The 26,132-nt window shown below is 46.8% G+C and overlaps 2 protein-coding genes across 13 annotated transcripts in view; one reads left to right on the top strand and one right to left on the bottom strand.

Annotated features, from left to right (window-relative positions):
• Positions 1–25,690, top strand: part of LOC128878405 (nuclear factor 1 X-type-like) — a 57,889-nt gene extending 32,199 nt beyond the window's left edge. For 7 of the 12 annotated variants that reach the window (XM_054126579.1, XM_054126577.1, XM_054126581.1 and 4 more), the window contains 6 exons: positions 3,938–4,078; positions 6,600–6,743; positions 16,153–16,340; positions 17,087–17,449; positions 17,536–17,770; positions 18,027–25,690. In XM_054126579.1, the coding sequence (XP_053982554.1) occupies positions 3,938–4,078; positions 6,600–6,743; positions 16,153–16,340; positions 17,087–17,449; positions 17,536–17,770; positions 18,027–18,277 (1,322 nt within the window). In that variant the 3' untranslated portion in view covers positions 18,278–25,690. Of the gene's footprint in view, positions 1–3,937; positions 4,079–6,599; positions 6,744–16,152; positions 16,341–17,086; positions 17,450–17,535; positions 17,771–17,896 lie in introns of all 12 variants that reach the window. The other 5 variants (XM_054126586.1, XM_054126585.1, XM_054126576.1 and 2 more) reach the window with 4 other exon arrangements.
• Positions 25,691–25,888: 198 nt separating this feature from the next.
• The window catches only part of LOC128878409 (ceramide kinase), a 16,384-nt gene continuing 16,140 nt past the window's right edge, over positions 25,889–26,132 (bottom strand). Inside the window, exon 9 of the transcript XR_008457399.1 lies at positions 25,889–26,054. The gene's annotated coding sequence lies outside the window, so the exon portion shown is untranslated. The remainder of the gene's footprint in view (positions 26,055–26,132) is intronic.

The raw sequence follows: 26,132 nt of genomic DNA, 5'->3' as shown, positions 1-26,132 counted from the left end.
AAATGGAATAATAGGGCAGGGGAGCGCGTATCGAGAAGAGGCGCGAGCCTCGACGTATGCATCTGCACTCTTCCCCTCCTTCTGCATCTCCTCCTCCTCCTCCTCCTTTTGCCACCCTCCCCCCTGCCCCGTGCTCCCCTTCGCGTCACCGTGGCAGGAGATTAGTATGCAACCCGGTGTATTAATAGACGGGGAACAATGCTCACGGCCTCAGAGAGCTGCTGAGAGAGCCTCGCAGCTTCTCCTCGCCCCCTCTCCTCCCTCTGTGCTCCTCTGGCTCGCGGGGTGACTGAATCCTCCCGTGGCTTTCGTCGATCTTTTCGACTCGATCGAACCATCTTTTTCGCAATTTTTCACTTTCTTAGCGCGGCTAGAAATTTACCAACAGCGATATCGTGTACGATCCAGTCTGACCGAAAGTCTAGCTCGAAGCAGAAATTTCGCTGCGAGTCGCTAAACTATCTTTGGAGGATATCTTGGAAAAGATTCGAGAAGGTTTCTCGGGAAGGGTAGCTCGGATTAGAGGTTAACGGTGCTGGTACGTGGTCGTTAACGGTCTATAACCCACTTAGTCGCCCCGTAACTCGAGCAGAATTTCGAGCAAAGTGGCCGAGGGAGTAACGACCATACTCGAGGGGGATGTAGTCGTCGTCGGAACGAACAAAAAGTTGTCTATAAATTCGGGACTGTCTACGTCGTTCGTAAAGACGTTGAACAACGTTGGGCCTAAGACGGTTCTACTGGATGGTACCGTTCGCGTTTCTTCTCGACTCGACGGTCGTCTCGTCGCCGTTTCCAACGTTCGCGTCGCAACGAAAACCCGCGCTATAGAGGGTTAACCATTCGACGGTGCTCGCTACCTCCATCCCTATTCGTTAGAACCTCGCCAGAGACGAGTCGCTGAGAGATTTTTTCAAAGTGCACCGCTGCCGTTCGAGGTCTCCCTCGTGGACATAAAAAAAAAAAAAAAAAAAAAAAAAAAATTCGTGAATCACGGTCCCGGCGCCGTGCGCGATTTTCGACGAATTTTTTCCAGATTCCTATCCACCCCCCTCCCCCCTCCTCCCTCCCTCCCCGGATACGTCGCTCCTTTTTTGTGTCAACAATGCGCCCACACGTACGCGGCGACGCGAGCGTGTGTGCGGAATCGACGGAAAAAGGTAGGCCCGCAGGGTGGTGTGGCAGTATTTTCCAGGGTTTTTTTTTTTTTGCTGCCGATGTTCGGAGCCCACGTAGGCTGGATAAAAAGGGGCGCAATTTCCGAGGGTATGCGGAGGGAGGGAGGGAGGGAGGGAGGACGGGCGCGGGTGGATGATGTGAAATAGAGAAGAATATCCTGTCGGTGGCGTGACGCTCGCGACGTGTAAGACGAGGCATAATAGAAACACACTACCCCCAGGGGAGGCGATTGTCGTCGCGGTTTTCAGTTATGGAATTCACGGTGGTTGAAAATTGGTAAATACGGTGAAATATCGGAACGGAACGCTATAGGTGACCGAGAACTCAGAGGGTAGAAACGCTTCCGCGACGAAATATTATTTTAGTAAAGGAGGATCGTTCGGTTACGTTCCGGAAGACGAATTATCTCGTCTTGCTCGGTTAAGAGGTTAACGTGTCGTAGTAAAATGTGCTGACGAATCGCCACCCCTGCACGTAGGACCTGAAACTGCGCGAGAGAGTGCTTCTTAATTAGCGTCTGAAAATTCGAGGGTACGCTTGGAGCATCGCAATAAAAAAGTAAGGCACTCCGTAGAGAACCCTCTTCGGACATGGATCCGTGTAGAGGCCGTCGAATCGAAATACTCGAACGTTGCAGTCGTGCCCGTAAATGTTTCAATTTCACTGGCATTGGCATCGACGGGATCGAAATCAAAATCGAGCTTCTTTTCGAATTCGTTTAAAAAAGCATTTTTACCGAGTTTGTCTGCGCCACGAAGGCCAACTAAGGTGTTTCCTTTGGAGAGTTTTTGTTGTACTCGACCGAAAAGGAACAAATCGTTCGATCGTTTCGATACATAACCCTCGACGGAAGAAATTGCGATTCGAGAATCGTATCAAACCTATTTGCGAGGAATGGGGGGGTGGGATTCGCTCGAGCGGAAGGGAAAAAGTGGAGGACGCGTTATGGCGGACGGAAAGGGGTAGGAAAAAGAAAGAAACGCGAACGGCCGAGGGTGCACCTGTACCACGATGGATCCGCGTCAGCATTCGGACCGGTTAGAAACTCGCCGAGCCGAATAAATATCCACGCTTCCAGGCCCTCTGCTTTCGAACTAATTCTGTAATTAGGATCTTCGTTAGACGCCTCGAGTCTCGTATCGGGGACGAACTCATCTGTCGACTCGTCTTTTCGTTCGTTCGTCTTATCGTCTCCTTCGAACGCCGTTTAAAGAGCGAAACAACTGTCCATTAAGGTCGTAGTTCGCGTAAAAATAAAAATGTAGTTGGCGCATCGTTAGCGCGAAGCTACGTTCGCTCGAGACAAATGGAGGACGAGTCTCCGGGCTGGTCTGTTATGAGAAAGAAAATATCGGCGCTGGGCGAAGCTTTAAATCTCGTCCATCTACGAAAAGGAATGGTTACCATTTTTGCTGTGTCTCTCGGACAGAAAATCAACCCTTTATCGTTCGTAACCATCCTCGTATACCATCCTCGGTTCTCCCCCGCCTCCGGTCTGCTGCAGAATTTAAATCAGCCGGCACGGAAACGCGATAGTTCCTCGGGCGCTACCACCATTCCTGGCATAAAGTTACTAGAGCGGTCCGAAGAAATACAATCGCCAGTGGCGCGTAAATTACCGAGGGCGGCAAAGAAGTCGGAAGATATTTCGCCGCGTGGATGGCGGCGAACAACCCTCCGTCGGGGAGTCCCGCGATCCGTGGAGTGTCTCTAACAGAGAGAACGCAGCTTTACGAGCGAGTTGCTTACACGGGATGCAAATTCTACGGCACTAGCTCAACCTAATTGGTCGTTGACCGTCGTGCACGGGGATCCCTATATTTACGCGTCGCCAACTGCGACAAACTGGAATCCTATTATTTTACGGTGTCGCTGATTCAGCGGAACGTGTAACTGGAGCGTATTCTAATGGCCGGCCGACGATTAATTAACCGACCAACCCCTACCCGCCGCTACCCTCCCTCGAAACAACGCTGCGTTCGCGCGGTTGTTTCCACCCCGAGGCTGGAGTCACTTTCGATTTCTTGGGACAGGAACTGGACGATTTAGTTTGCGTTGAGTTTCCAATTACTCTTTGATCGTTTTCCCTCTTACGAAAAATGTATTTCTATTTTATTTTAGCAGTCTTCTCTTACGAACCAATCGTTATGTATCAAATATAATATCGTGAAATGTTTTTGAAAAAATGTTTCGAAAAGATACGAAAACGATCAGTGAAATCGACCGACTCGTCATGGGAGCACACATGTGTTTTGGTTGCTCCGAGTAACGATGAGTAATTACGTGTAGCTGGTAGATGGACAAATTGTTCAAGTTCTCTTGGCAGTACGCGGCACGCCTCTTGGCTGTAGCTTCCAACGATGGTCGAGATACGGTGAGAAAATGAAATTCCCGAAGATTCCTGCCGCCTGTCAAACGCGAAAACCTAGTACGCGATAACCCGAATAAAAAGTAGTTGTTGCGCTGGTATTGCCAAAGAAATTTGAAGAATTTGGATAAGGTAAATGCGCTCTCGAAAAACCGCTCCTTTCCGGCGCGTTCTCGGCAATGCAGTAGAGAAGCGTGTGGGAAGGGTGAGGGGGTAAGTTTCTCGAAGGAAAACGCGCGGAAGTGCGATTTCCTCGCGAGAATCGGGAGCGCAAGAAAACTAAGACGACGACGACGACGACGACGACGACGACGAAGAGGACGACGAGGAGGAGCGGATGACGTACGAACGCGCGAGGATCCGTAACCGCTAATGTGTGTCTGGTTTCAGCGTCCATACTGCATGACCTCAGCGACATGCAGCCTCAAATAAACGCGATCAAAATAGAGCACCCGCCGTACTACTGCAGCAGCTACACCCCTCCGTCCGCAGCCACGGCCGCGGATCATGCTCAGCCAGCGGCTAGCTTCAGTGAGTTTCAAAACCTTTACGTTCGCCCTTATTTTTAGTGAACGCACGCTGTCACCCGGTTCCGCGCGACAAACCGATGCAGCTGCCTCGACGATGCGATGCGATGCGATGCGATCCGTGGAACGACGTATCGCGTCGCGACGCGCCGCGTAGTGGCGCCTTCTAACATGATATATTCCGTACAGAATGATTCTCGAAACTAGGACAAGTCGTAGCTCTTTTCTTACGAAATAAACAAAATATCGATACCTCGGGAGAAGACGTACGTAAAAAAATAACATCGCGGACGGATAGTATATGTTTGCGAAATTCAACTTTTTTCCGTATCAATTTTTTGTAGCCACGCTTGGGAACGCGGTACGCTTGTCCAAGTTTCTAGAACCACGTTGCTTCGAGAACCGACGCATTGTGATTTCCAACGGCTAGAATCGACGCATCGCAATTCAACGCGTTGGCATTCGGTGCGTTGGACTTGAATACGTTGCGATCTCAAGCATCGATTATCGTCGCGGTGACATTCGAAAGACTGTAACCTTTTTAAATCTAAAGTTTAGACGCGATATTCCTTTCGATTTAGTGTTTAATCAAATTAGCTCGATAAAAGTGTTTTCATATAATATTACGTCCAGGTTGGCCGGACATCAGGTCCGGTTAAATCGGCGCGTTGCAATTTAATGGTCTGCAAGCAGATGCATCGCGACGAAATTCTTTGCGCAGACCTTGTTTACCAGGTGTCGTTCGCGAAACCGTGATTTCACGGTATCTTTATCGTTTTTCTGCACGACCACTAAAATTAAACCATTCGAGGACACTCGAGTCTATGCGGAATCGCTCTCCTCGACAACGTGCGTCGTTTCGCGTGCCTCCGTAGAATCGAGCGAGCTGTGTTTAGAATATCTTCGTCGCGGTAATCTAATTTTCTTTTGCGGCTTTTCGACGTATCTAAAAGTGCGATCTTATGACACAGCCAAGGTATAGGATAGATCCAACATCTTATAGGAAGCTCTAATGTCCGCAGCGGAGCTGTGCTACCGACTCGTTAGCGCCTTCTGCTCATGAACACCGTCCAATCTGAAAACTTTGATTGTGTGCCAGACAACCAGACCTGCTCGTAATCGAGTGTTCTAACTGCAGTTGCAGTTAGGGTGATTCATTTCTATAGTTGCAGTATTCGTTTCATTCGCTCCATTCATTTAATTTACATAATCTTGTAATCGATTATAATCGATAGGTTACGATAAAGGGAGCTAGATGAATCGTTGATCGAAGCGCTGGTTTAGGGCTGGCCGATGTCTTCTTTAATATGGTATAATTTATCGAGTCGACGCCGACGCCGACGCCGACGGTTGGAGGTTACCGCGATCGAATCGGTCGTATCGGTTCGGTTTAAGTAACAAATTTGCAGCGGTCAGAGGTTGGACGTTTTTTGTCCCCGAGTTCAATCTCATCCGGCGGCTTATCGGGGAGTCCTTTGTTATCGGGATCTACTTTGCTCAGCGTTCTATAGATCATTTTCCCTATATTTCTCCCTTTCCGTTCTCTATTTTCTTTCTATTCTTCGTCGGCCTCCCTTTATCACGCCCCCTCCTCCGGATCTCTCCCCCCCTCTCTCTCTCTCTCTTTCTCTCTCCCATCCCTCTTAACTCTTTCATCGATCAAACGATAACCTCCTCCCCCAAAGAGCGGAAGTCGTTGGATGGAGATGAAAAAGAGGAATAACTTCCGGACGGAGGCTTTTTGGGGGGGAAAAAAAATAAAGAGCAAAGAGCCGAACGAAGAATAGGGAATTCACGAATCGCGCAGTGTTTCTCGCGCTAATTTCGCGCCGATAAAAAAAACTCGCGCGTTCGTTCTTTCTTCTGAAAAATCGAGAATCGCGCGAGAAGATGAACTCGCGAGGGCTCGAAAAGTCGTGACTTCGATCGTGACCACCGACCGAAAGTTTTGAGTTTATGCTACCCGTAGGAGGAGGGGCTGCAACGCCGCCGGATAGACGGAATTTACGGACAGAATAAAATGACCACTTTCTCAAGCAAAATATACACGGAGAAAAATTCCGGCAATAAGCATACCTGGACCACGGCCAACCGCATTCTCCGTGCTCCCTTTTTATCATACATACGTTGCCTTTATAGCGGCGTTGGGGGTGGCCCGGTTGATCGACTGTATTGTCGTTAAATTAACGACTGGCGTAAATATTCACCCCATCCCATCGGCGAAACTAATTTTATGGCCGCGAAACGGCCTCTTTCTACGTATTTTACGTGCATGTAAATTCGTTGACCAAGACGCTTCTTCCTCTATCCGGTATTTCCTCCGCGCGACCCCTTCCGGGATTAACGATTCTCGCCTCGGGGGTCTCTTCTGTGCCAAGGACACCGAGAACTTTGCTCGATTGATCCCTTCTTTCTACCATTTTCTATCGTTATCCTTGTTACAGCGTGTACTCGCGATTAATTATTTTCTAAGAAATGGTTTACTCGTGCAATGGCGGTCAATCTGTGTGATTTTCTGTTCGCAGGCCCGCCGCCGGTGCATCAGCTCATAAGGAACGACAAGACTGAAAAGCCCCCGACCGTTTCCGTTTCGAGCGCGCCAACCTTCTCGCCAGTCCTCAGGCCCGAGGACGGCCATCGTGGAATGGACTCTCCGCATTCGCAAACGGGTATGTGCCGACGACAACACGCGATCATATCTCGGAATCTATCGTAAGCTCGCGATAACGTTTCACGATGTTAAAGCGGCTGTTCGGACTCCTAAGATTTTCGAGCCTCTCGAAAGCGGATCTTGCGGCTCTTTGTCTACTTCTCCAACGAAAACTTAAAATTCGCGAGTCAACAAAGAAACGATACCGCAAAGGATTTCTCTCATTTTCCTTATATTTCCATACGGATACTTGAAATCGCGTTCAGAGATCACCTCTGTTGAAATAGTCAAAACCGATAGAATTACTTTGTCTCGTAAAAAGCATACATATACGTATTCTTTTCGTCTTACTCTGCATAATCTCGTTCGTAGAATCCATTTACGTCCATCGATAAGGGAAACAATTATCTAGAGGTAGATGTAACATTTTTACAACAGCTTACCCATTCGATTTCCCGAATCCCTCGCAAAGAGCCGCGAGATCCTCTACCAGCCGAAACTTGGCAGCGAGCGTTCGCGGATTAGTATCTTGACGCGTGGTAAAGGTCGCTTTTAGTTCGCGTAAGATAGAAAAATGATAAAAAAGAAAAGTGTTCGAGTAACCGTACGTCCTGTTCGCTGACAAAAATCGTGCATCGAGGTTGCTTCGAAACGATACAAAAGAGTAGTTCACTCGCGCGTCACGATACTTTGTCCAGCTCGATACACGGACTGCCTAGACGATAGATTCGACCAGTTCTCGTACGAAACGAAACGCGTAAAGATAAAGAAAAAAGCAGGCGGAATCGTGTTTCCTCTTAACGTAACGTTTGATCGATGGGGAGAACTGTAAGTACTCTGCATACCGGAATGCACACCGATTTAGCATCGGAGATCGAAAAAGCTGCTCGAACACGAACACGAACACGGAGACCGTCGACGAGGAGGGTCGCGTCGACGACGGCGCGACCTCTTCGTAGTTTCTTCTCCTTCGTCCCAACCCCAGCCCCCTATTTTTGTTCTCTTTTCCGGTCAAGTCCCCAGAAGAGACCCCCCGGACGAAGCGCGAAGGAATCGACCCCCGATTCGCGACAGCTCCTGTCACCCTCGTGCGCTTCAGTCTTGTCCGCTTTTGCCTGACGAGTCCACTAACAAATCATCTAACAACGCGAACGAACGCAACGTCCTCGAGATAACACGACCCTCGTACTCCTGGGTTTTTTTTCGCGTTCTCGCTGGCTTGTGTCACCGGCCACCGACGATTGATGCGAGACCAGCGATCTTCATCGATCACCGACTCACGCTCTGCGTTTGTCCCTCCATCGGCGAACTCGGCGCACGACGACAGGGCGCACCACAAATCGAGAAATTAATTTTCACGGGTTCGTTAAAATTTGTAAAAACTACGGGGTACAAGCTGTCGCGTTCCAATCATTGGAATTACTCAACTACTCTTTCCGTTATGTCCATCTTGAATTTTCACGCATTTTCATTACGCTCCGAATTACGTTTCGATTCATCGATCGTCAAAGTAGCGATAGATAACGGGTTGAATTTCTCGAAGCGGTATAAATATCCTTGTAGCGTCGGGTAACCTTTATCGTTCTCTCTTCGGGCGGAAATTATGCATTTTTAATGCGCATCCTCGTCGCACCGTGCTCCGAGTTCCGATGCATCGTCGACGATTTGGCGCCTCGAATGTCCAGTGTGCGATAGACCCAAACTGAGCTCAGCCAGGCATCATGTAAGTAAAATCGATCACCGAGAAGCGGGGATCTCTCGGATCTCGATCCCCAGAAACGATCGAGCCCGCTAGGTGTGTCAGAGGGGATGCGAGATCGATCGTCTCGTGGCGTCCTGATTCGCGTCGCGGCTCGCTAACCCACTTTCCGAAATCGCGATGCAGATGCTTCGAGGACAATTTTGTTAGCGAGGATTTGCAAGCGCGCTTAAAGTTTATCCGACTTTAACACGAAATCCAGGGACGAGCAAAATTTTATTCGACCGTTACACGCGACGTTTACTCGTTTCCGTTGTTACGCATCCGTTGCGAAATTTGTAATTATCGGTTCGGTTGACGGAAAATAATCGTGGACGAAACCAAGTGTCCAGTTCGACGCGAACGTACGTCTAAATCAGCAGTCGCACGGTCGAAAGTAGGTTAGTGGGGCTCGACGCGATTTTTCGACGAGCGAGACGGAACCGAAGGACGTCCAAGAAATCTGTCCGTCCTCGAAGGATGAGAATCCTTCGCTGGTTCGAAGCTAATATCGCCGTATCCGCGGGTACCGCGATGACCCTGAATCGAGGTCGACGTAAAGTTAAGTCGCGAAAATGTTTTCCCCGACTAAGGAATGAAAAAGTAACGGTGATTTTCTGATATCTATTTAACGAGCGGTGGACGAGAAGTCGATAGTTTTCCATGTTTTTATTCGAACGAGAAGTTTACCCATCCGTGGTTCGAACACCGACGTGGAAGACTTCCAACTCGATGCTAAAGCGGGGATCGAGATCGGGAAATTCGATATCGCGAGTGGGAGTTTTCGAGCGATCCACGGGATCGATGATCGATGGCCGCGTGCAGCCTTGCGGGCCACGTAACGCGAACAACCTTGAATGATCGCGTGAAAATGACGCGTGATGATCTCTGTTTCAGTCTGAGCCCGAGCGTAGAGAGAAGCTCGCTAACTCGACTAAAAGGTACTTTGTGACTGGTTATTGACTGTTCCATATATATATATATATATATACCTATATCTGACTCTGTATCTATTCTACGTACACGTACGTACGCGTATACGTGTACACGCGACGGACGCGTGTGTGCGCGCTGAACTTGACGTTCGTACGAGCGCGCGTCACATCTACGTACGTGGAATCATCGAGACGATTTCTTCCTTCTTCGTACTCGTTCGAAATAAGCGACAGCGAAGGTTTTCTCGATAAATGGGCCACTCCGTATAAGTAAATCTTTTAACGCGTTGGCTGCCGTGTCACCCGGACGTATGGCGTCGCGTAAAATTCACAGGAGGCCACGATGCACGAATGCGGATGGCGCTCGTATTTTACTAACTAGCTTCCGACTAAATACGGATACGAATCTCGGGAGAAATTTGAAAAGTTCTCGTCCTCTGGCGCCAACTTCCAGGGTTATCAATTTTTGAAAGCGCAAAAAGAAAAGGGGTCGAAAGAATGCCCTACAAGCACGCGTAGAAAAGCGCGAACGAACGAAATAGCGAGAGTGGTTTTGCCGAGTGCTTCCTAAATCAATGTTGGTCGCGGAGGGAAAAACTCGCGATCGTCCAGCAACGAGGAATATATCGATCGAGCACGATTCGTTCGATACACTCGTCGAGGTTCGAGGGATCGTCGTTTCCGCAGTTGAAACACGTACGCAGGTGAACGCACACGGTCGCGAACGATATCGCGTGTCGGTGCCTCTCGATACATCCGACAGGAATGGCTTTCGTCTCGAACAACCATGCCCGTCCCGCGTGTTCGCGTGTACGCGTGTATGTATACATAATGGATACATACATACATATATATATATATTTTCCTCTATTGCTGTCACGTTTGTCATTTCTTATTTTCTTTTTCCATGATTTCTATCTCGCACTACTTCTGTATATCGTGTCTCTCCTTCTCCTTTCTCTCTGTCACGTATACATGCGCGTACGTACACGACCCGAGACACATGCAACATATACACGCGTATACATATTTCGGATACTATTTAGACCGGTGTTTCTCAAACGTAGAAAAAAAACGCTGTTGTCTGCGGTAAAAAAGGAAACTAGGTAATTTCGATGTCGCTTCTCTCGAGGGCAACGAAAAATAGATTCGTCCGAAACTCTAGTAGCAAGGAATAAGAAACGTATTTTAGGAGTCCTGTACAAAAATTGTCCTTCATCGAGGGCTAGACGTTGTTTGAGAAACACTGCTTTGGACGGATGCAAAAGCGTTCGAGTTTTAAACGAAACACAGCCACCCCCGTCACCCTAGTTAAATGCGCTCTGGCGCTCCATGTATATCGCTATATTTTTCTCTTTTACCGTATATTGTGTATCGTTGAAACTCCGGGCGATTCGCGTCTTCGAGCCTCGTTGCGATCGATTTCGCGAGTTTCGCGAGATGATTGCGCGAGTTTAGAGGAAGGTTTCGAAGACGAAGCGATCAAGAGAGCGAACGAACGGAGGAAATCGCTTCGAAGAGGATTTCTCGGAGGCGACGAACCTTTTGGAACTCGAGAACTTCGAAGTACCGTTTCGATTTATCGATATTAGGGGACGAGGGACAGGGGATTAGAAGATTGGACTATTTTCATATTTCGTACGTCTGGGATTTATCGGGTATTCGGTATCGGATAGGAAAAGTCACAAAAAGCACTCGAATCGCGAAAGTTGTGTGTTGCAAAAACACAGAGAGAGAGATTAAAAGATGTTAGAGGAGATAAAATAAAGCTCGTCTTGCGAAATCGCGAGCGACGAAGACGCGAATCGTCGATGCGGCTCGAAATTGCACAATCACCCCTCAACCTCCGCTCCTCCATAGCACCACTTTATATATCTCTAAGTATGTGTCCGTGTCTCCGTGCACACATCGCGACACGTTGCTACTTTGCGCGTATAAAGGACCACCCTCTGCACACGTACACACACACACACACTCTCTCAATTTCGACGATATCCTCGATGCAACGTAGAAGCAAACTTTTGTTTATCCTTCGGTTTAGAAGAGACGAATTTGAAAGAAGGATGAGAAAAGTTTACGATTTACCCAGTCGATGATATTTCGAAGACCGAGCGCAGTCACAGCGAAAGGAAAAAAGGGACACGTTTCTCGAACATTGGGAAAATCGAGAGAAACGCAGGCGGTATTTGGTAAAGCTGTCCGTGTACTCGGTAATACGCGGGTAGCTCGAAATACAGCGACTAATTATTAGAACAATTACAAACGTGAATTTATTTAATCAACGTTCGATAAGTTGGAGCGTATTCGAGGTACCGAAAGCGTTCGTAGGACTCGGTCCTCTGTTTCCGAGTACTCGGTTCTCGCGGCATGCCCCGTCGAGCAATCCTCTCGAATGCCTTCGCTATCGATCACCGCGATGTTCGGTTCTTCTCCAACCTTATCTGTTATGTTCCCCTTGATTCAATAGATCTATTCCCAATCGCGCTAAGTGCAGTGCTTAATTTCCCGGAACGTACTTTGCGAAAGCTTCAAAACAATCGCGACCGACTGATTTATCGTTCGTTCGTTTTCAATGGACTCTCTCTCTCTCCCCGGCGAGGATTTTATCCACGAATTTTCGATGATCGACGATTCGCATGGCGGCGTCGTTGATAATGAAAAAGCTCGAATTAAGCACTGCTCTTTCGTCGATCGAATGCAATGTACCAAAGTGGCACTTTCTTTCTTTTTTTTTGTATTTTTTTTTTCTTTTTCGTACGAGCTCTAATAGTCCCGACGCTCTTGTTATGGTAGTTGTTGCACCATGTTGACTACGTCATTGGTATATTAATTATACAATGGTTTGATGACAGCCCGTTGAAAGTGCTTGCGATGTTTACGCGCGATAAACGTTGCTACATTCCTCGCATACGTAAGGAGCGTACTTTCGGTGTCGGTTGACGGTTTGTCTCGAACGCGTCTCGCGTACGAGTCGTTCCATGCCGAATTGGAATATATCGCGTAGGTCCATGCGATTTGCCTTTTTTTTTTTCTTTCTTCTACGTAACGCCAACACCGTCCCGTAAATGTTAATTGTCGTTATCGTGGAGCGAGCAACGAATAATCGAGAAGTATTCCAGAGAATTTTCGTACCCTTAAAGATCTCTCTTCCCTCGGTTCGAGAGATCCAAGCGAAAGAGAAGGAAGGAGAGAAAGGGGTAGAGACAAAGTGGGACGGAAGAAAGTGGATTAATCCGACGGTCGTTTGTCCACCACAGGGGAATCCCCGAGAAATCCGCCCGACGTCTGATTGCGATACGGTAAACCGCTGCGTCGTCACGAGGAACTCGAAAAAAGCAAGAATGTTATATGTTAGCACTTAATGAAAATTTTTGTGTTAGCTCGATGTTGCATCTCTCTCTCTCTCTTTCTATATATCATATATATATAATATATATATATATATATATCATATATGTGTGTGTACACATACGAACGCGTAACAATTATTATAAATAGATATACGCGCGTCATGATTATCGTCGATTGTACAGACGCGCGCGTGTGTGTATTTATAGTAATCGTTGCTCGGTTTGTATAGCCGCCTGCAGCTGTGTGCACGATTGTTCGCGCAATGCTGACGTTGGTAGGCGAGCAGAGATATTATTGTTCTTTTTTCTCCATTGTTTTCTACTCGGAAGATCGAGTCGATTTTAGTTACGACCCTGGCGAATATCGACGATTCAACGTCTGGCCCCTTCGAAGACTGAAACTTTGGTTAGCGGAGAAATCCATTCGACGATTAATACCTCGACGAATGGTCAGGTTAAAACGAGAAATAGGAAACTTCTTCCGATGGCCCGACGATAAATTGAATCGTTCGAATGTTTGCCATAGTTTCGACGAACGCGAGATAGATTTTTTTTCGTTCTAGTCGTTTTGCGTCTGTTTTCTTTTTCATTCGCGTCGTTCGAACGATCAACGAAGCTTGGCGCTTTCAGGCATATGACACACATAGACGATATCGATTTAGAAGCGACAAATTATTCGTAGGACCCCTGTTTTGTTTGTTCGTTAATGCGACGAAAAGCTTACAGATTCGGTCGGGTGGAGGGAATACGATCTGATACGATGCTTCTAGTGTACCGCCTGACCGGAAAGATCTCCTGCTCGACTCGACGCAGTTTGACGAGCGAACAGCAGTAGATACGGTCGACCATGGTCGGACCAAACGCAGTCTACCGCGCTGCGTCTGGACACCGACTCGCCCGTTCTACTGGCTCGACAAAAATCGATCCGCTGCGTTCCAAGTTCCAACAGTCCGGTCTCTACGGTTTTTAAATTGCATTCGGGTCGAAGAAAGCAACGCTCTCCGTTCGAGAAGCGAATACCCTTCGCGCGATGATAAACCGATAGATGTCGATTCGGACGTTACTCTGTCCGGTTGGGACCGTATCGCGTGTGATATTTTTTTTAACGGAACCCGTGGCACGATCAACGCCCGAGTATAATTTATCCGATCGAAATAGTTGTCCAGGGACCGCCGAAAACGAGTAATCCGCCATAAGCACGCCCGCAACGATACTAACCGAACGAACCATTAATCTAACCAAATCGTATTTTTGTATGCCTCTGTATGGAAATAAGTATACTCCACGATATTCCTGTTCACTTGTGTATGTATAGTACTATATGTGTATATCTATATATATATAACGCCCCCGTTTGCCTGTCCGTCTGACTGACCTGTCCGTTGCCGAGAAGATAAAAATGGCTCGAAGTTAGTCGGCCAACCCCTGTCCCCGGTTCGCTCGAAGCGACTCGAACGAATCGTCGAGAGATCGGTCGGGAAAACAACCCCCGAGCACAAGGAATTTCGTTCGGTGCTTTGGAAACGGACAGACAGACAGACGGACGGCATTTCTTGCTAACTGCGTAGTACCGGTCTACCTGGTAAGCTAGCTGTCGCTGTCTGTCTGTTTGTCTGTTCGTCTGTCTGTTCGTCTGTCTGTTCGTCTGTCTGTCTATCTGCCCACCCTGTTACACCCTGTTACACCCTGTTACACCTGTTCACGTATTACTATTTTTTAAGGGCACCGCCTCGAGTCGAACGGAGTTTTTCGATGGTTCCAGGGGCTAACCGTGGAAAGTCGAGAAATTTTACAAGAACTCTCGAGACGTAAAAGTTGCGAATGTTCGATTTACGAAAACTGTCGAGCGTTCGATCGTTCGCGTGAACCCTGGATCCATGGATCGAACGACGATCGAGGTCGTGCCCGTTTGAACCGTGCACACCATAATTATCTCTATCTCACTCACTGTCACACGGCCAATGCTCTGGGTATGTCGTATGCTGGATGGAATTAATTACTATATTGACTTAATTGACTTGATTGATTCAATTGATTTTCGAACCTTGATTGAGACTTGTTTATTGCTCACACTCTTACCTCTATCTATCTCTCTCCGTACGATACTACCTATTCTATTGTTGTTGCGATGTTGGTGTTGTTGTTTACCATATACATATATATATATACATACATACATACATACATATATATATATATATCTCTCTCACGTATATATGTATATCATTGTATTGATGTTGATGTTGTTGTTACCTTGATGTTTTTGATGTGTTGTTTAATCGTTGTTATCTTGCTGTTTGATGTTTGTTGTTGCACTATATATATCTATATATACCTCTCTATCTATCTATATATTATTATTATTATTATTATATATATATACATACCTATATGTATATATACATACATGTATATATTCACATGTTGCGCGATACACGTGCACGCGCGCGGACGTTTGCTGCTGTCGATAGATTCTTTCCCTAACCAAGTCGATTATTCGAATCTCGTTGCAATTTATGTAAACGAATCTTTGAAACAAACTACACGAACGATATCAAATGGCAAACGATGCGTTTTCAGGTGCAGTTGCGCGCGCGTGCGCGCGTATACGAATACATGTACATTTCAGCCAGCCAGCCTCACGCTTGGAGTGCCTTATCTATATATATATATATATATATATCGTATATGTATATACGTATATACTCGTATATATATGTATATATATATATATATACTTAACACGATCGTTATAGTTGGTCGCCCCCTACCCCTGAAACACCACTAAAACCACCCCCTAACAGACTTACAGCGGCAATCGTTACCTCTGTTTGCTCCCTCTTCCGCTAAACTCTCGCGACGAACTCGAGCGGATAATGTTCCAGCTTTGTTAACGTTCCCCGGTATTAACAAAATTAACATCATCGGCGCTTCGTGCTTGAAAATTTCCTGGCTGTCGATTCATCCGGAAAGCGTGCATGAAAAACGAACGTGCCTCGAGTCTGAAAATTCGAGGTTACTTGAACGAATGTTAAATTATTCGAAAATGTCGAGGACGTCTCGGTCCTGCAAGCTACATGTCATACTTGCTGCCAGCGAAGAAACCTATCTACGTCGACCGTTGGGTACATGTTTCCATCGTAACGAAATATACCTCTTTTGCTTGCAAAACCGATACCGCTCGTATCTTTCGAAGTCGTCGGTAAGCGCGAGCTAGCATTGTTTTCATCGATTGGAAAATATTCCGCGAGAGGGGAAGAAGAGGCTCCGGGCGACGAAGTGTGATCCTCGAAGAGGACGCGAAACGGAGTCGATCCAACGAAAGATGACGGTCGAATTTAGGGGGTGGTTCGTCGTGGCCTCGGGCGGACAGTCGGACGATGACAGTGGTGAATTGTGTTTCAGGATTGCACTCACCGCACGAAGGACTAGCCGGTGGTTCCGGTCAGAGTATGTCCGGGCTCGCCTACTATCAGCCGGAGCACCCTGCCTCCGCGGGGGTGGTCAAATACCCCGAGAACGGTCACGACACCCTCTCGGATTTCGTGACGTTCGTCTGCCAGGAGGCCGAGAATACTCAGCAACTGCCCCAGGTAGCTTCCGGATCCTTCGAAGCCGCCCCGTTGTCGACGTATCGCCAAACGGAATCTTCTTCGACTTCCGCGGACTGCTGTTCGCTAATTTATGTTCTCGTTCGCGCTGGACGAGTTGCAGTGTTGCATAAACGAGGTCGTGTAATATTCCGAAAAGTTTTCGAAGAATGTTTTCGAGGATCACGAACGAAAGCAACGGGGCGGTTGCGTGCGACCTGCATCGTCATCCGTGTTCCAGTCGCCCTGGATTTTTCGAGTTCGGTTCGTTTGAGAAGCGACCGTTGATTGGAACTCAAGATCATTGGCGTATACGTAATCGATGTTCTCCGAGCAATTGCTCGCGTTAGAAATTATTCAAAAAATTCGTACATCGACTCCTCGTTTGCGGTACGATACAATTCGTTTCGATCCGTTGGTTACGTTTGACGACCAAGTTTATCTTCGAGTTTACCTTCTCGCGAAGCGCGGAATGGCTGCTAGAACATGGGGAAAAAATAAAAGATTGCCTCCGAGAGATTCCGGGACTCGCCTACCTCTCGAACGCTTGACAAAATCTAGCCATTCTCGCGCGAGAGATGGGTGGTCGAGTAGTCGGTCGCAAACGAGGGGTTGGACACTCTGGGATCGAAGCGAACGTAAAGCACGCGCAGCGATAAAGTGAAAAAAGAAAAAAGAAAGCAGAAAACGGGGTGAGTGGATCACGCGCGGGTCGACGACGTTGATCGGTGGGTGTGTGGTATTTCCAGGCGCAGCTAGCCGGACCCCGCACTGGTATACAAAAGTTCTCACAGTATTACCCGAGCTCGATGCTACCGCCACCCCCGCCAGCCCCGATGGCGAGGCCAGTAGCCATAATCAGGTCGACGGGCGAACTGACGGCCGCGAGCTCGAACTCGCCTCCTACCTCGTCGACGTCGCCGACGGACCCATCGGAACTTGCGTCGAACCAGGAACAAATGGCGGCCGCGGCAGCGGTGGGCCTGGTCGGCTCCGGCTGCCAGACCTCCGTCGATCCTGCGGGCAGGAAGAGTCCGGCCAGGATCCTCGTCACGGCACCCCACACCAGCCGGGAGTACACCTTTGCTCACTTCCACTCCCAGCCTGGACAGGTGAGCGGACGATCGATCGGTATCGCTACCGTACAAGTTACGACACGAAAATAATTTAAACAACGAACGTCTTTTATTTTTTACAGCAAATATTCACGTATCCCACCATCGGCTCGATGTCGGGGGTGATCTCACCGACGAACCTGTCCCTGTTTTCGTCGCCCGTTTCGGTGACGAGGCCGGTGGCTACCCAGAGATCGGTATCGAACGTACCACCCCGCTGGAACACTGCACCCTTCATCAACCTGGAGGACGACTACAACATGATGGCTCCGATCATCACCGGGACCGCCAGCGAACCGCCATCCGCCATGGACGAAGGTCAGTAATGCCGCGATTATTTAAAAACGTTTGGACGATTGATCAAAGTTGAGCACCGTAAACTCTTACACCGACATCGGAACCAATCAACGATCCGTACAAATTCTCTGTTTGTCTACACGCCAGAACGGATGAACATTCGAAAGCAACCCCCGGGCACTCACCACCTACAAACCACGGTCATCAATTTTCGGAACGACACTTGGACACCAAAAAATCCATACCAGCTAACCATGAACTGACCTCGATGTTCCAGAACGATACTTTCATCCGGTGCACACGAGCAGCGTGGTGGACAAAAGCGGCGGTAGCATGATGGGCGGCGATCTCGGGGTGACGGGGGACCCAACGTCCCACCATCATCAGTCCCAGCAGCAGCAGCAGCAGCAGCAGCAGCAACCTCAGCAGCAGCAGCAGCAACAACAGCAACAGCAGCAACAACAACAGCAGCAACAACAGCAACAAGTGATGCAAGACAAAAGCGGCCGACCGAAGTCTCCCCCGTGACACTGGAGGCTCAGACCGGAAAGTTTCGAGAAGCTCGCATGTTCCACGGGGTCGTTACTCACCACCGCGTACGATAATAACCCTGAGCCGGATGGGAATCGCCAGGATTCCTCGTGTCGTGTTCAGCTTCGCGACTTAAGCCCGCGGAGAATCGAGTGCCTGAGAGTCTGATCGTAGTTTAAGCCGACGCCGCCGAGGGATCGAGGAACTTCCGGCGCGCGATACCAGTCGTGAGGGTGGGAGGGCCGCGCGACTGCTTCGAAGGCGAAACCGACGGCCGCGGATGGCGCGTCGGTCTATCGTCGGTCGAGCCTCGCGAATCGCGAGGCAAACTCTTTGATCCTCCGAGGACTTGTGCTTCGCGCACATTCGGGATCCGTTCTCGACCTAGGAAATATTCCGCGTTGTGAATTTTCAACTTTCACGGTTCAACGTCTCCGTTGCTCTGTCATTTTCACGTATCCACAAGCAACGGAAACACTTAAATATCCCCGCTAAACGTACGTATATAATATATCGAACTTGTTTTCGCGCTTGGTTACGGGATGTTCGTCGTCTGTAAAACTAGATCGGTTGAAAATAGTTGGAGATCGTAACGAGTAACGGAAACCCAGCATGCTCGAAGGACTCGTTTCTGCCTCGGGGGGTTAACGTTTCGGTCAATTAATTATTACTCTGTTCGTCGAAGCATCGACGCAAAAGCCTCCGCTACCGGAACCATTCTTCTACTCCCTCGCCGCGGTATAATTCGTAACTCTGTCTCTCCCTCTCTCCCTCTCTTAAGTGTCCTCGAAGGACGTGAGTAAGGACCCCGAAACTTCGTCTCCTATTCGAACGTTTCCGATCGTCGCCGATCGGTCCCGTCGACTGGACCATAGACGATTTAACGAAAAGAAAAAAAAAACTAAAAAAAAAAACGAGAAAAATATGAAATCGTAAACGAACACGAAAGAATTCTTATAGAATCGTCGTTTTCGCGCGATTATTGATAACGATGTGTCCTATTCTTCCTGCTTCGAAGCCCTTCGAAAGAAAAGCGTTTTTGTACATACACGCGGCCCCGTTCGTTACATCCGGATTCGCGAGCGCGGTATTTTGTAAAATTTTAGAGGACTTTAGAGTAGCGAGTGACGTACACGGAGACACACACGAACATACACACGCGCACACAGACACGGTGAACACGAATCTGCACGCTCTTCGAAGAGGAGGTTAGCAAAACAAACGGAGACAACGAACAAACAAAAATGAAGACGAGAAAAAATTTCTAGTGCCAATCGAGTAGCTTATAAATATTATAACGAAATTATAATTTTTCTATTATATTTTTTTATAATATTTATGAAGGAACACACACGCTTGTTTAGACGCGACGGTGAAGGAGGTGTTTAGTCGAGACGCGACGGAAGCTTCTTCTCGGTGATCGAGCGTTTATACGAAAGGAAAAAAAAAAAATAAGAAAAAAATGGTCGAGGGGATCCGATCGACGAGTCGGTCAAATCTAACCGGTCCACGACCCACGGATAATAATAATTATTATAATAATTATAATAATAACAATAATAATAATAATAACAACAACAACAACAACAATAATAATAATGATTAATAACTTTATAAAGAAAATGTATCGTTATAATCGCCTAATGCTCAGGCTAGTGCTAACACTAGTGAACAGAGAAACAGAGATGAAAAGACTAGTGTGGACTAGTCACCAGAGGCTGCTAGTTAGAAACAAAGTAAATATTTAATATTGATTATTTGGTAAATTAAGCGGTTAACTAATTTACGAGATACGTTATCGATAATACGTCGAGTGACGACGACGAAGAAGCCGCGCGGATGATGTCGAAGCAGAGAAGGATGTGCAACGAAACAGTGAACGAAGATACGGGACGCAAAGAGCAACTCGAGATAGTGAGAGATTATCTATAATTCTATTAACTATTAGGAATTTAGCGTGCGTCATGGAGATTGCGCGAAATCGAACTCGACGACAACGAACAAAGGTCCTAACTATGTATTATTGTCCAAAGTGCTTTCCGTCGACTGTGCGTTAAAGGGGGTGTCCGACGACGAGAAACAAACTCTGGGATCGTTACCCTTCCGCTGCCGATCACAACGCTTACAAATCGGAAAATTACGATACCTCTCGCTTCGAATAGATGCCAGATGACTCGATAAAGATAGACGTCCAAAAATTCGATTCTAGTCAAAATTGTTCGGATCCAAGGGATGTTCGTTTAAAGAGTCGGTAGCCAAAGGGTCTCGAAACCAAGCACGAGGGGTGACTTGTTCCGTTTGTAACTCCTAAGATATCTACTCTCATGGAAGCCCTTATTAAAATCCGCTTAATGTACTCGTTAGACGATCGGGTAGTTTCGCGGCAGTTTTTCTTGAGTTTGTCGAGTCACTTTACTGTTTTTTTTTCTCTTCGAGTGCCGTTAAAAGGGTTCGGCGACCTCTTGCCTATTACCGACGAACGTTCGATCATCGATCGTCGATCGATGACTCGCGCCCCTTGCCGAAACGACTGCAAACCTCGTTTTACCTCGTTTTTACCTCGCCAGAAACACGATGGCGATCGTTTTACGAGACGATGGTTGATTTTTCGTTGTACGCTTCCTATCCCGATGGTTGACCTTGTTTGCTTGGGTGCTTTTGCGCGCGCTTTCGATACACTCGGCTCGTCGAACGTTGATACAACGCTGAATCGACACCTCCCATTTAGTGTTTCCATTAGAAATGAATTTCATTCTAAGACGGCGATGTAGACGATACAAGATTCTTCGATTGGAAGCGTAAATTTGTTGAGTTATTCGAAACTTACCAAGTACCACGCGTCCTCTAGACCTTTCTATTGCGAGTAGGCAAAGGGTAGCAAGAAACGAGACAAAAGCATGTTACTAGAAAGCCCCAGCGTTGAGTCGGGACAAATGACACAACGAGAAGAAAGGGGTGGCAGGCACCCTGTCAATCGGTTCGTAGCGATAGTACAAAGATCGAGTGTAGCAATAACGAGCGTCGATAAGAATTGGCGCGGTGATACAACGTTACTATTCCTATAAATGCTTCTACCACTATTAACGCTATACGAAGCGACGATAATACCGCTTCGACTATTGTGAATACTACGAGGAGACTATTACTACTATTATCTACTACCGTACCGCAATTACCACCACTACCAGCGCAATCGACAACAGCACCGCCATTGAACAAGCGATACCACTTTAATATCACCACCACCACTACTCTACCACTATTACTACTATTACTACTACTACTACTACTACTACTACTACTACTACTACTATTATTACTACTACTATTACTATTACTACTACTACTACTACTACTACTACTACTACTACCACTACTACTACTACTACTACTACTACTACTACTACTACTACTATTACTACTACCACCACTACTACTACTACTATTACTACTAATTACTACCAGCGCTATTATAAAACTGTAAACACTACTATTATTACCGCTACTCTACTATTAATTATAAAGGCGAGAGGAAAGGGTCACTACCGCATAAAACTGTTACTATTACACCGCCTACTCGCTATTAACGTCGATACACCAGTTACCGCGAATCGAGGAGGAACGCTACTACCGCTAACTACTACTACTAATTAACTACTAATTGCTTTACGACTACGGTTACTACGGGAGAAAACGATTATTAATGTAAATATTTGAAGCGAGGCGTTAGGGTACGTTGAAGCCGACGCAGGGTGTGTCGCTCCGAATCGTCGTCGAATCGTTGGCGTTGCCAAACGCGACAGCGAATCGAATTTCGACTGACATCGCCGATAGTATTTCCACGGACGAATTTTGTTCGAAATACCAATCCTTGGAATACTTACGACTGCAACTATAGCTTTCTAACTGACGTAGTTTGAATCGAGGTTGATAAATTAATTTTGTAAAAAGTAAAAAAAAAACTATTTCGGGAATATTCTGCGTCGCCATTAGTTGGAACGCGAACGATTCGCACGGTGGCTCAACACCAAAAACGTGTATAATAGATATTATTGCGCACACAGGCAGGGAGACAGACAAACGAACCCGTATCCTAGATTCGAAGAAAATCTAGAACGAGCACACTAGATCCGTTCGATCGAGGATCTCGATCCCTCGGCTGGGAGTTCCTTTGAACCTTTAATTCGAGCATGCAACGTTGGATTATAATTTCAGAAGTAAGTTGAAAGAAAGGAAACGAGAAAACTTTGAACAAATACGAATTTACCTAAAGATTCGATTCGGAAAGTTTCGGCTGCGAAAGGAGGCGAAGAAGGATGGTCGAGGGATCGAAGAAACGATCACGTTAGACACGTAAGAAATTGTAATACTTTCCTCGATGCCAATAGGGATTGCAACGAGACACCTCGTGTTCTAATTTTGTTAAACGGGGACACCGACGATTACGCGTACCAAATCCACGGGGAACTATAACAATAAACGAAACCAGGGTGGTTCGGGATACGTACACGCTGCGAACGCTCTTTTCTCGCTGATTTTAGTTCGTCGTACGCGGCCTGATAGCTACGATTTTAGGGGATAGAGTAGAGTGCCAATTAAGGTAGAACGAATTGTAAAGTAGCTTTAGGTCTTCCCGACGAAGTTGCAAGGTGCTTTTAGGAAGATATATTGCGCGAAGAAGAATCGAACGGTGACGATTCGCGGTCACGTCCGCGACGAGCTGTTTGCTCCCACCCTACCAGGTTTCCGCTCAAGGCGAAGTCCCATTCGAGGCGACGTCGTGTTGTTTTTCCTCGGGGCATCCACTGGAGCATTTTGTATAGCGTCTCGAGCTGCCTTGAACCGAAAGTGCATTAAAAAATCGTCCGCACCGCAGCTCGAACGGGACTACCGCGCGGAGGGAATCGCTTTCCCGAGTGGTTTAGCTTCGTACCGTTTACGAACGATGCACGCTATCCGATTCTTTACAAATTCTTATGGTGGACGGGCGACACGATTCCGAATAGTTGTCGGGTTTATTCTTTTTCTGTTCGCGTTAATGCGTTTATAGAAAACAGACTAGACTCGAGCCAGCGGGCTCTAAAAACGAAAAGGCTTTAATTTTAAAGGAACCGAACGAAAGAAAGCGATCTCCGACCGCGACCGGAAGTGCCCGCGGCCGTGGCAGTGCGCACGAGAACTTTTTCTACGTAAGATAGATTTTTCTCTAGTAGAGTCGGGGGGGGAGGGAGGGAGGGAGGGAGGGTGTGGTAACGGCGAGGCGAGAGGAACGACACGTGTGGATTAGCGATAACGTTTCGAGGGTGAAAAACGACTCGATATCCCGGGCCACCCACGCTGAACTTTCCCATTTCGGATGCTCCGCCGATTTCGGAAATATCCAGGGGGTGAAAGTAGTTGGTGAAGAATTCGATGCGAAACTCTTGGGTAGAGGGGGTGAGAATCGAGACGTAGGCGTCGGTAAACGTGCAATTAAGCGAAAAGCGAGAAACGATCGAAGTATAACGTTTTGCTAAAAGCTAAGCTCGCCAACGGAGATGGACAAAATTTCTTATCCGGCCGAAAATCTTCGAATAACGAATTAAAGGTAAACCACTTCTGATCCGTTGTTTGTCGAGTAAGGATTACGATTTAAACGAGGAAACGAAATTTGTCCGTACGGCTATAATTAGGAGTTTATTACTCGAACGAAATCCTGCCCATCTCTGCTCGCCAGGAACTGAAGATTCACGACGAACGATTGATTTAACGTAGGGAGTAGTAAGATGATAATTGTTTCCGTGTTTTTGTTTCTATTTGTGGGTGGGGAGACGTACGTCGACGCATCGTGGACGGATCGCGATTTATCTCGGATTTGCCATGTATCAGCGAACGATACTTGCTCTGTAACGAGTCGAGCAGACAAATGTTATTGAAAGAGATATGATACTTGTTGTAAATGTCCGCGGTGCGTTGAGAGGGTTCGATAGGAATATAGGGTGCACGCGAGGCGCAAGTTCAGCTACGAGAATAACGATAATAATATAAAAATCTAACGATACCTAACGGTTACCGATAATTGTAAAACGAGAGCGACTACGGCGATGATAACATAGTGCGATTATTATTATTACTATTAACTACGGCAATACGATGATATACATATATTATAATGAAATACAATATATTTATCGAATATTTATTGAGCAAACGAAATAGCACACTGTGTAGTATGGTTGTACAAAGTAGGCGACGAGGTGAAAACGCGCGAGCGATTTTTTCTTTTTTTCTTTTCCGGTCGGACGATGGCGCCGGAGATTTACGAAGATTCGCGAAGGGGGCGTTGTTGGTGGTTACAGTCGAAGAGGGTGCTTTTACGAATTTTTACGTTAGCTTACGTTTAGTACTTCCCTTGTATTTTTATTCGTACCCCGACACGATTTTTAAAAAAACTCGTTTACGTGATGCGTAGTCTTCTCTTCGCAACTTTTACATTTTTTCCATTCGATCTCCCGATCGATTGGGTTTTTTTTTTTTTTTTTTTGGAAAGAGCGCCCCAATACCGACACTGGACACGGCGAGAAGGGCACGCCGAAGACGCGGCTGGCGTGTCACGGGGGTGGCTCGGCGCTTGCGTGTATTTTCGTCACACGATCCTTTTTTTTACGATTGTGAACGAGGTTCATGTTATATATCAGGGATTAGACTAAATAGTATAATACGCTGCGAACGAAGGTGGCAAGAAAAATGAAAAAAAAAAAAAAGAGAGAGAAATTAATAGCCGAGGGTGGTTAGCCTTTGGGGAGAGGCGGGGCGAGGAGAGAGCCGTGACAAAGGTGGTGATAGTGGTAACCGAAAGGGGCGAGACGCGTCTCGCGTCTCCGTAGAAAGCTCGACTATGGAGAAGCGAGATTTGCTTTTCTTTATAGAGTTTCTGTTGTCGAGTTTACGAGTGGGCGCAATAGTAGCCAACCGGAATAAAATTGCGACTCCGTTGACTTCTCCGATAAGATTATACGGAGTTCCCTTTCTATGGAGACGTGCGGTTTATCGATCGTTGAGACTTAATGCTTAAGAGAAACCTCTTGTGATAAGCGTGGAGGGGAGACCTCCGCCCGCGGTTGGGCCTGTAAAAAAAAAAACACGCAAAAAACCATACAAAGAAGTTAAAAAGTGGAGAGAAACAGAGAGAACCGAGGGTGTGTAATAACGACCTTAATATTCGCGACTGGAGTTGGCAACCCTCCGACGAAGGGACACTGACAAGGGAGAGGCTTCTTTGTCACCTTACCGCGCCAATTATACGTTGTGTCCATACTGTCTCAATTAATATAATGTATTATATTATATATATAATATATATATTATATATATATATATCCGACAATATTGATTATTAAAAATTCTTAATATATAAAAAGAAAAAGAAAACAGTCTTTGGCCAGAACTGTGTTTCCCTCTCTTACCGTGTCGATTTTCATCGTGGAAAGATAACCTGGGATTACACGAACCGTTTCTCATCCATACGACATCGATTTCTTTGCATTCTCTGTTCAAAGTATAATTGGAGTTTTCGTTAAATTTTCATCTTACGTTAAAAGAGTGGAATCGGAGTGAAGAAAAAGGAACTCGTTGAAAAAATGAAGTACAATTTATTATCATGCGCAGCCATGTTGACATTCGGTGCACCATTGCGAAAATAATTCGAAGTACAATAATGGGCGCGCTACAGCCATCCCGGAAATAATCATCGTCGCGACGATCTTTCTCGAGTGCACGCACCCTCTCTCGTTTTCTATAAATACATCGTAAATAAAATATAGATATATGTATATATATATATATGTATATATATATATATGTATATATATAT

The sequence above is a fragment of the Hylaeus volcanicus genome, chromosome 6 (genome assembly GCF_026283585.1).
Source record: "Hylaeus volcanicus isolate JK05 chromosome 6, UHH_iyHylVolc1.0_haploid, whole genome shotgun sequence".
Taxonomy (NCBI): domain Eukaryota; kingdom Metazoa; phylum Arthropoda; class Insecta; order Hymenoptera; family Colletidae; genus Hylaeus; species Hylaeus volcanicus.
Note: the sequence above shows the minus strand (reverse complement) of the source record. Positions and strands in the feature narration are given on the sequence as shown.